This window comes from Abramis brama (genome assembly GCF_963993115.1).
Source record: "Abramis brama genome assembly, chromosome: 8".
Lineage (NCBI taxonomy): Eukaryota > Metazoa > Chordata > Actinopteri > Cypriniformes > Leuciscidae > Abramis > Abramis brama.
Genome location: NC_139970.1, coordinates 11,141,115 through 11,152,554, shown reverse-complemented (window position 1 = coordinate 11,152,554; position 11,440 = coordinate 11,141,115). Strand labels below are relative to the sequence as shown.

Here is an 11,440-nt window from a genome sequence, read left to right as displayed (position 1 = left end):
GGATACATTAAGTTGATCAAAAGTGACAATAAAGACATTTATAAAGTAATTTGATAGTTCCTTTCTTTTTACCTTCAATTACGTTTTGTTAGCAGCTTGTCTTGTAGCTAACTAAAGAACAAAAATAGCTTGACTGAAATGTACCTACTTTATGACTAGCAGAAGAAAGTTTGCTCAATGTGTTTAATCTGTCTCTGTCATGGCGCAAACATCTTTCTGACCAAAACTACACTCTCTGAATCATGCCAGCCGTTGTGATTTCGTGTTAAGCAACATGTTAAGCCAGCATGTGTGTGCTCTTTTGTGGATGTATTTCTGCACACCGCTGCGATTGAGTAATTACCATGACAAAGTCATTGCATTGCTCATGGCTGCTGAGGTAAACGTGTGTGAGAAGAAACAGGTGCGGTCCCGTCCCGACCTGGCCAGACAGACGCTAGCGCTCATGACTCAATGCCCAACATAAAACTAGTGCGTGACAGGAAGCCTTTACATACCACACACACCTCCTTTACAGAGAAAAAGCCATACATTATATACATCCTACACACCCCGACAGCAAAACCATCAGAGAAAACTAAGACAAGAATCTGGATCACAATATCAACCACTGCTGAGTCCGGGAAAAAAAACACATAAAAAAATAAAATAATAATCAGACATTTAATGCATTTAAATGTGAATGCCATTGCATTAAATACAAAATATCAAACCATGCAGCATTCATTTTAAAATAAATACAGCACTTAAAAGCACGCATATCAAGCAAAATACATATAAACAATTCTGTTAGGTTCCATATTATAAAACAGATTTACTGTTCAAATAAAAAGTATTTGGGCACTTTCTGGATGTCAAACATTAGGGGAACTTGCCTGTAGTTATTGTCATGAACTGTCTAAATAATTTCTAGAGCCACTGTAAAGTATATATATATATATATATATATATATATATACAAACAAAATAACTTGTTAGATTAATCCTTTTTCTTTTCTATTTTCTTCTTTTCACGATTAATCTAACATAAAAGTTTGTATTTCTATAATATATGTTTGTAATATATATGTGTGCATGTGTAAATATACATACAATATGTGTATACACACACACACACACATCATATCTTTTATATATATATTCATTCTTGCACCTTAATTGACTGTGTCTGGTGCAGAAAGAAAGCTTTCAGCAGATACAGACACACAGTGTGAGACAGACGAACCCCATACCTGGCAGGTGTGTGTGTGTGTGTGTGTTGCGAGGGCAAACAGCAGCGTCGGCGGTGCCTGAATTCAATGTTTTTATCTGGCTCAGTGATGTGGAAGAGGAAGCCTTGAGATGTCGTGCGCGGTTGTGTCGAGCTGACTTCCTGAAAATACACACACACACACACACACACACACACGATGGTCATGACTCGATCAGACCCGTCTAAACATTAAAGAACACGCTCACATCGTCTCAAATCCAAAGGAAAAATCATATATATTGGATGATCTGAATTTAAAAGATACTCTGCTATTATTCCAGCACAAAGCCTGATAACAAGGCCTTTAATCCCATAATAGATCTGTTGGATTTGGGATTCAGGGGTAAACTGTTTCAGCGGCCCCATGTTGAGTGGGATGAAGAGTCCTTGGCTCTGGGACCAGTGCCTCGCCTCACCTGCTGCTGGGAATGACAACGACTCAAGAACCAATAGGGCTGAAATTGCTTTAGATTGATGACATACAGGGATCGAGCGAGGTCTTTCACTGCCCAGAATAACACACCCAATCTGACGGCAGAATATAATTCAAGGGCACTTTAAGAGTGACCACTAAAGTCCAGAAGGAACCTCTCGGTAAACAGCTGAATAAAACACTGGAAGGGCCATCAAATCTGCTTGGACTTGCTCAAGATGAAATTATTTCTGATAGCCATGTCCTCCCTTCATAACAACATAGTCTGTCAGTGCACGCACACACACACACACACACACACACACACACACACACACAAACACACGTTGTTTTCATGTTTTTCATGTCCATAGACATAATGATTTTTATACTGTACAATCTGTATGTTCTCTCTCCTTACACTAACCCTACCCCTAAACCTGCCCATCACACACACACACACACACACACACACACACTAACCCTAAACCTGCCCATCACACACATACACACACCTGACCCCTAAACCTGCCCATCACACACACACACACACACACACACACACACACACACACACACTAACCCTAAACCTGCCCATCACACACATACACACACCTGACCCCTAAACCTGCCCATCACACACATACACACACACACACACACACACACACACACACTAACCCTATCCCTAAACCTGCCCATCACACAAAACTTTTTTTACATTTTCACAAAACATCTGATTTATAAGCTGTTTTCCTCACAGGGACCAAAAAATGTCCCACAGGGATTTCAGATATTGCCATCTTTGTGGGGACATTTTGTCCCTATAATGTAGAGTTTACCAGGACACACACACACACACACACACACACATGACCAGTACTTAATTTGACTCTTGATCTATAAAGTATGTTATGATGTATGTGTATATGTAGAGAGAGAGAGAGAGAGAGAGAGAGAGAGAGAGATCCCCTTGTAAATGAAGTACTATGGTTGGACCATGGTTCATTGTTTCAGGTGGAAATACTGAATGAATACCATTTACATAATTGAAATGGTACTTTGAAAGTAACCTCAAAGAAAAACAAATATATATAGTTTTACCATATTTGTACTAGTTAATTGGTAATACCATGTCACTGTGATATAGCGACAGCATGCTTCACTGCCATCTTCATGCATTTCAATTGTACTGGCTTTATAGTTGCCTATCATCACCAGCATGATAGTGCCATGTAGTTATGTTAATACCTTTTTTGTAAACTGCTACGTTAAATCTATTTAATATAATCGGCTTCTTCCTTTCTATTGGTGTGATTAGTCGCGCGCATCATGAGATCTCCGACGAGTCCAAACGCAATTGGACAGAGCCGTCAGTCACACGGTCACAGCAGAGATGAGCAGTGGTGGACCAGAGCTTCCTCACACACACACCATCCCTCTGAGCCACAAATTACACACGAGAGCCTCGTCGTGTAGAGTTTGAGCCGTGGATCGACGTGAATCGAGGGATTTTTCACTAAGCACCTGTTGGCGCGAGTGTTTATCTGAGCTGGATCCTGCGCGCGCCACAGACATGACAGGGAATGAGTGTGCAATGACACACACATTTGCGTCTGAGAAACACGACCTAAACATGCTTATAGTGGCTTAAACAATAACAATGTGTGTTTTCTTTTCCTGTAATAAAAATACAAATGTAACACTTGAATAAACACAAATAAGTTAAATTACAGTTGTTGTTTTTTTGAAGAATTTTTTAAGAAATAATGATAATGTAATCGAATTTATAAATACTGAAATAAAATCACGTGGAGAAAATTGCATGATCATTTTAAATATTCCAAGACGGAACAATAGGAAACGTTAACAAACGCCCAGAGAGAGAGAGAGAGAGAGAGAGAGAGAGAGAGAGAGAGAGAGAGAGAGAGAGAGAGAGAGAGAGAGAGAGAGCACATGACATACACATGCAAATTTCGAAGTAGTCATGCATTAATGTGCGCAGTGTCACTGTTGCTCTATTGTGACACGCGGAGAATAGCAGATAACATTCACCGGCCACTTAAGCACAAACACGACATCACTCGCCATGACCTGCTCGCAGACAGATCCACCACAGGGCTTGTCTATACCAGCAAAACACTAGGAATAATCAAATCATAATGTGCACGGATAACATCGGCATGTTTGCATACTGGAATGGTCACAAAAGGCTGTAACCCTAATGATCTATTCCTCCTGTTTCTAAGATGAAATAACACTGGATGATGCAGAGAGAGAGAGAGAGAGAGAGAGAGAGAGAGAACTGCGGGCCCGTAACATGCACCTGACACTGGACATCAACTAAAGCTGTTATGAACGATTTGACAAGTGTTTAATTCGCGACTTTTTTATTGGTTTAATTGCGCAGTTTCAGAAACTATATTCAAAGCTGTCATGTCGTAAAATTGGACTTTCAGGTGAATTGCGGGTTTACTTGTAACTGAATGTTGCCACATTACGCGGCGACCTGCGCTTCCACGTCTGCGTAAAAACAATGCCCACATATCCAATAGCAATATAAAGGCATTTATGTGTGATATGAATTAGCGAATTTATTAGGATAGGCTGAATACATTTGCAAATTGAAATAATAATAAAAAACCACTATCTCATTCCTTTATTCCATCTGTCTTCCCTGTTTCCAAATCTAACAACAACAACAATAAAATAATAATAATAATAATAATAAAAAAAAAAGAAATAATTGAGTAGAAACTGTTGTGCTTTATGGAAAGCACAAATAATTCTCTCCTCACTGCGCTTTGTTTTGCGCCAGCAATCACACAAAACCCCGTGCCCTTACGGGTTTATTAAAACAACACAGTTATGCTGCTGTTGCGCGCGCGTTAGATGAAGACTTATTCCTTATAACCACGGTGAGCTCATTAAACATGCTTGAACCTGTCAACGGACATAACAAGCGTGTGTTTGACTGTCAAAATCATGAAGTGAAACACAGGACATGGTGACCTGCAAGGTGCCTCGATCAATGACACTGTATTTGCAAAAAGCAACTGATATGTGAGTTAATATTTGTTTTGACTCTCTTTGAATTGTTCAAGGGGGGGAAACCAGCCTGTTTGGGGTGATCAAGTGAAGGACCTGTAGTAGAGAGGGATTTAAAATGAGCCAGATTAGTTAATTATCCACAAATGCGCTTTTCCTCTTAAGGGTGGGGACAAATTAATCCCAGCGGCAACCGACAAAAATTCTCTCCTGTGAAAAGCCCTCTCTCTCTCTCTCTCTCTCTCTCTCTGTACCAATACAGGGTTTTTTGGAGCGGGCCAGACCCTTCTAATGAATAGGTCCGGATTAATCATTCATCTTGTGTTGTTTAACGCTTTGATGGATGCATATCGTCACTCAGTCTCAAGACAATAGATGCACGGCGTTTTGTTCTTACCAAATAAATCACTCACATTGTTTAAGGTACATTGATCAATCTAATGACTTGTAATAGGCTCCTAATTACCACAGAAAAGGGCTCGCAAGGCACAAGCCGGACTGTGTTTTTAAATTCATAAAAGTCCGGTTAGTTAAAAATATAGCCTTATGATATCATGCATTAGGGTAGCCCGTAGAGTGGTTTAACTTACATCTCATAATTTGCTTTTTTTTTCTTCTAAAAAATAAATGTGGTTTCAGCAAATAACAAAAAGCTATTTTAATTTGAAATATTTATGTTTATTTCCGTCCTCTTTTCATTATAAAATGCGTCTTTATACTCTTGGCCTATTTAACAGCTGTCAGGGGTAATCAATCCTCAATTAATAGAAACTCCTCAAAGTGAATATATATTAATTGCGAGTAGTAATTATCTGTTTTCATCCGCGTCTCATATTGCGCACATTTCGCCCGAACTGTTAATAAATGTACATCAGTGTAAAGCTTCGACGCAGCAATTTTATTTCATTTTCAGCAGCAGTGCATACATACACATCTAAATCTGTAACCTAAACCTCTCTCTGCGCCTCAGGCCAATTTGTTTATGCTGAACAGACGTTTAATAGTGTTAATTGTTCCTCCGTCAATTTGCAGTGATTGCGGAAATCAAGCGATTTTCGAGACTCCACCACTTGGATTTGAATAAATTGTTTTATATTCCCTAGCTCTCTCCATAGGAGGGAATTTAAAGCGAAGCGCTTTGGAGTAAATTGCATCCAGCCTGACTGGCAGCGTTCAGCCGCTATAATGGAGCATTATTTGGTCATTTTGAATACTGTAATGCACAGCGTTTCGGCGGGGCCATTCTCAAGAAAATTGCTTTAACTTTTAAAAGGAGGCGATTCACTCCAAAGCAGGCCATTGTTACATTATGTCATTACCCTTAAATGTTTTAACAAGCAGCGCAACACGCTGCTATAATGCATTGATCTTTATATATTAAAAAAAAAGAGAATTTTGAGGGGTAAGAGAATTTTGAGGGGACAATCAAAAATTATTAATTTTTGAATATCTTTTTTTTTTTATTTTTTTATCCAAAATATATTATATGTTATATTAAAAGTTATAGGCTATTTAGGCTGTCATTTAGCGCTCGAACTTTGCATTGAGCATTTCTATTTGAAGTAAATAAAAAAATTAAATAAAAAATGATTTTTGAGGTTTTTGAGTCATGTGCTCGCTGAAGGTATTTAAAGGAAGCGCGAGGATGAGCGCGCGCACACGCAAACTCTAACCTGCGCCCCCATATCCATCCCCCTCTCTCTCTCTCTCTCTCTCTCTCTCTCTCTCTCTCTCTCTCACACACACACACACACACAATAAATGTCTAACACACCTGTTGTGAGATCAGTGGTGCCCCTCCGTCCTCTTCATCTAAGATGTATTCTTGCATTTCAGTGACTGGTTCTAATAAGAAAGTTCGAAATATTTTTAATATTTGGAATCACCAATAGCATAAGTTTACAGCATAACCAACAACTGTTCAATTAAAAAAATAAAGAAAAATAAACTGACACTGACATTGCATAATATCCTACTTATGACTTCGCATCCACTCAAAACATGCAGCGTAATGTCACCGTATAATAACGCTAACCAGAAATATCGGCATGCCTTTAATCCGTACATCAAATCTCAATAAAACGACCTACAAAATAAACACATCACTAAAATCACACATGGAAGCTGCGAACGGTTGTAAAACGCGCGTGAATTTTAAGGATGTCCGTTTGCACATCAACACACGAAACAGATATCATGCATAAAATCAAGATGATACACTTACCATCGGAGGATGCCTATTAAATACCAATATGAGCTGAGCGCTAAAGTCTGTGCAGATACTACGCCTTGATGGCCATAGTTATATATATATAAAAAATGATGAAAAATAGCTGATGGCTTATTACTTGACAGTGGGACCAGTACCCCAGTCATTGATTGACGTGCAGCTTTAGTATTTCTGTCATGGTCGCGTCGCTCATTGGTCGGACGCGAGTCGTCGCGCGCTAAGATTGGCTGAGTATCGCAGCCAGCTGTACTTCAAAGCACGCGCTCACTATACAACTCGAGTAGAGAGAGTAAAGCTTCAGCGCGCTGTCCCTCAGTCACACTGGAACACTCACTCATTGTTCTCTTCAACTAGCTGTCTAGGAAAGGCCCTGGATATGGCTACGTCTATACTTGGGGTAAGTAAACATTGACATGTATTTTAATTCGATGCATTTTTGTGGTTATAGTTTCACCATTGGCATTGGCATTTCATTGCAGCTTGCTTGCCTTTAAACTTTTCAATGACTTTTATTTACATTCTAAAAAAATAATAATGATGCCAAAAGAGAACTTTGTAGCCTACATTTCAAAACATTTTTTTAATTGTCTAGATTTATTAGCACTAGTGCTTTAAAGAAAGCTGAAAAGCAACGCGCTGATTTGAAGAGGCGAAAATGAAACAGTTGAAAACTCGAAAACCCTGTTCAGCCAAAGAATTTTCAGGGGGAAAAAAATAATAATAGGCAAACGATGAAATTCGTAGGAGTGCATTGCTTATTTTTTAAATAAAAATAACAATACTGCAATCATTTAAACGTGAAATTATTTTTTAATGGCCTTTTTAAAACATGACAACTTATTTGAAAACTTGTAGGAAATATTCCCAAGCGAAGCAGCTTAATTTTCATGTTTTGGTTGTATTCTTGCTAATGATTTAGACTTGTTTGCTTTTCAAAACACCCCAACTATGTTGTACAGTCTAGTAAAGAGCATAAACGTTTCATCCAAACAGGAAGAGCCGAGGTTTGGAACTACCCCTTTAGCGATGCTGGCTGCAACCTGCAACAAAATTGGCAACACCAGTCCCCTCACGACTCTCCCCGACTCCAGCGCGTTCTCCAAAGGCGGATTTCATCCCTGGAAAAGATCCTCGTCGAGCTGCAACCTGGGCTCCAGCCTGCCCGGATTCACCGTCGCCACGAGCCGAAGCAGCTCCGGACTAACGAGCAGCACCGGCACCGGCAACAGCGCTTTCTGCCTGGCCTCGACCTCGCCAACCTCCTCCGCCTTCTCCGCAGAATACAGCAGCTTGTTCTCCAACACGGCGAGCGTTTCCTCGCAGGACTCGGGACAGTCCGCCTTCATTTCCAAAGTTCACTCCTCAGCAGAGACTCTTTATCCGCGGGTCGGCATGGCGCACCCGTATGAATCATGGTACAAGTCCGGGTTTCACTCCACTATCTCAGGCGAGGTGGCCAACGGGGCGTCCACGTGGTGGGACGTGCACACGAACCCGGGCTCGTGGCTCGAGGTTCAAAACCCGGCCGGCACTTTGCAAAGTTCGCTGCACTCCGGAACCCCACAAGCGATTCACTCCCAACTAAGCGGCTACAATCCGGACTTCTCGAGCCTCACGCACTCCGCGTTCAGCTCCACTGGCATCAGCCCCACCGCGTCCCACCTCCTGTCGACCAGCCAACACCTGTTGACCCAGGAGGGGTTCAAAACTGTGATCCCCACTTACACGGACGCGTCGGCCACTAACGCGATGATATCCGGCGCCAGCTCGGGGATAGGGACCTCGTCCCGGTCCTCACGGAGATACTCCGGACGGGCCACATGCGACTGCCCGAACTGCCAGGAGGCGGAGCGGCTCGGGCCTGCGGGCGCCAGCCTGCGGAGGAAAGGACTTCATAGCTGTCACATCCCGGGCTGCGGGAAAGTCTACGGGAAAACGTCTCACCTCAAAGCGCATCTGAGGTGGCACACTGGCGAGAGGCCATTTGTGTGCAACTGGCTCTTTTGTGGGAAACGGTTCACCAGGTCCGACGAGCTCCAGAGGCACCTGCGCACTCACACGGGGGAGAAGCGGTTTGCGTGCCCGGTGTGCAACAAGCGCTTCATGAGGAGCGACCACTTGAGCAAACACATCAAAACACACACCGCTGGAGGCGGAGGCAAAAAAGGCAGCGACAGCGACACCGACACCAGCAACCTGGAGACCCCCAGGTCTGAGTCTCCAGAACTGATTTTAGACGGGGTAAACCCGCGGGTCACGGTCAAAGACCAGTCTCCGCACCACGAGTCCTGAGCGCGACTTACTAAACGCATTTTCCTCGAGAAAAGGAAACGGGTCTGGACTGGAGTATGCGACGAACTCTCCATTTCTTAGAAAAACGAGCGAGACTTGCATTGGAAAGAGCAAATGAACACTGGCTGTTTCTGCTGCGCACAGACGAACGCTTCAGCTTTCAGGACGATAAAGTCTTCAAGCCTCAGTGTTTTAACGGTGGACATTTGTTGTGGAATCAGTGTTGGTGCAAAAAGAGGGAACTAAAATAACCACGGCTGCCGTTTGAGCTAAATGTGTACATATATCCACAAAAAATAACATGTTATTTTTTTTTCTCCTGTAAATGTTATGATTGTTTTGTGGTGGATCCTGAAATTCAGGGATTTTTTTCTTTCCTTTGGACGCACTTTGTGGATGTCAAGTATGTATGTTACACAGCTATTTAAAATTCATTTAACCTTTCCTTTACCTTGCTCAAAATATATAAATGTTTAATTGTATAAAGTCACGCTTATAAGGCTTTCATTTTGTAATTAAAGGGATTTAAAATCTAAAGCTTGGGTTGTCTGATGCAAATGTTTTCATCAAAATTATTTGAATCCAAATTGAAACCGTGCAGACTGCGCATAATTATTACGAATATATATTTACATTTTTTTTTGTGTGGGGAGGAAAATAAATATCGGTAGGCTAATGTTGAATCGTTTTTTTTTTTTTGTCCCATTGGGATAAATCAATAGTTAATTCCCCAGAAATGCATTTTTTGTCCAAATGAATATCTTGTTAAATAGTATTAATTATGACTTGGAGCACATCGCAGCCCCATGTGTCTTGTATTGGCGATTAGGGATTCGTGTCTTATCAAATATCTAATTACTCTCCGAGACATCATTTGTTCAGCAGCTCTTTATCGCACATTTTCCGAGGGGATTCAGTGACAAAGGGCCTCTGAATATTTATTTGAATTGCTCAAATTAACTGCTTAAATTTGCATGTCAAACGGAAAATGTCCATCGAAGAGAGGGCTGAAGGCATAAAGCATCGTTTAGCTTTTATAAAACGCTACTCTTGATTTGGTGTTATGGGAACAGTTTTTTTTTCTTCCTTTCTTTTTTCTTGCCTTTTCTGGGTGCCACTTTTGAAAGGGGGAAATTGGGAGAGGCCTTATGCAAATGCTGAATTTAAAATGCTCTCGCAGTCAAATGGTCCCTGGCTGTTATTTGAATATCAGTGGCCCTGTACTGAAAAGGTTCAAGGATGCTCTCTGACTTCTTTGTGTTTATCCAGTGCAGCGTCCGATCCCACAAAACCCGGCGGAATAATTACAGCTCGAGCCCTGCCTGGGAACTCGTTAGCTTTCTGTGCTACAAGGTAAATTGACCAGAAGGCAATAGACTAAAATTATTTTCATTTCCTTTTGTGTGCTGGTGGCCGCAGCCTATTCAGGAAAAAAAAAAAAAAAAATACACAAATAGAAAATGGTCCATTATCATTTAACGACCTCGTGAAAAACTGATAACATTTTGCAAATAACGAATAAAAACATATGCATAGTTTATAAATCATTAAACTGTCAAATGTAGTGGTCAAATAGCTATCCAGGGTTTAAAAATAGACAAATACACCAAAACGCAATTTCCGTATGTTTTCTCCAAACAGACTTGCAGGTGTGCAGAACACAATTCTCAGTCTTTTAAAAGTTAATGTAGGATGCAACGATTTTATTGCACACAATTCAAAATTTGTGTTACGGAAATGAGCGCTATTTGGGCGTGAAGGCATTCACGAGCACGCTTTACAATTATATGGTTCTATTAAGGTTTACAAACGGGAGCTTATACATGGACAAGATCTAAGTGCTTTTCAGTCTTTTGGAGGCGAATGATGCGCCTGGGGTTGCGGACAGTAGCGCTGTCACTCACGGCCTTTTGTTCGCGTTTTTCTGGAATGCCCTCTGACTGAGCGCGAGGCAAAAGTCAGCTTTGTTTGCGCGCGGTAATAAAAGAGTGATCAAAGAGCAGCGCCGCTCCGGCCGCAGCGCGGGAAACTCAGCCGTGACGATGTGATTTTCCCGCGCTGCCGGAGCGGTGCTACTCTTTCATCTCCCTTTTGGCCAGAAAATGTCCATCAAGCGCAGATCATGTTTACAAATTAAATGATTATCGTTATAAATAATTATATATATATATACCAATGCTAATGTTTTACTGTCACATTCAGTGGG

General features: G+C 41.3%; 1 protein-coding gene and 1 long non-coding RNA gene across 2 annotated transcripts; one reads left to right on the top strand and one right to left on the bottom strand.

Annotated features, from left to right (window-relative positions):
• Positions 1 to 1,245: 1,245 nt before the first annotated feature.
• LOC311088725 lies at positions 1,246 to 7,077 on the bottom strand. The gene is made up of 3 exons (XR_014607552.1): positions 6,937 to 7,077; positions 6,487 to 6,557; positions 1,246 to 1,372 (listed from the first exon to the last, which is right to left on the bottom strand). It is a non-coding gene; the product is annotated as an uncharacterized lncRNA (long non-coding RNA).
• Positions 7,078 to 7,223: 146 nt separating this feature from the next.
• Positions 7,224 to 9,768, top strand: sp9 (sp9 transcription factor). The gene is made up of 2 exons (XM_084122544.1): positions 7,224 to 7,339; positions 7,936 to 9,768. The coding sequence occupies exons 1-2, from the start codon at positions 7,319 to 7,321 to the stop codon at positions 9,232 to 9,234; spliced, it is 1,320 nt and encodes a 439-aa protein (XP_083978670.1). The 5' UTR covers positions 7,224 to 7,318; the 3' UTR covers positions 9,235 to 9,768.
• The last annotated feature ends 1,672 nt before the right edge of the window (positions 9,769 to 11,440 follow it).

What these genes read in the sequence shown, in the direction of transcription:
- sp9 (XM_084122544.1), top strand. Translation starts at nt 7,319, where the DNA reads ATGGCTACGTCTATACTTGGG. An exon ending in TGGCTACGTCTATACTTGGG is followed by an intron (nt 7,340 to 7,935) that starts GTAAGTAAACAT and finishes TCATCCAAACAG; the next exon opens with GAAGAGCCGAGGTTTGGAAC.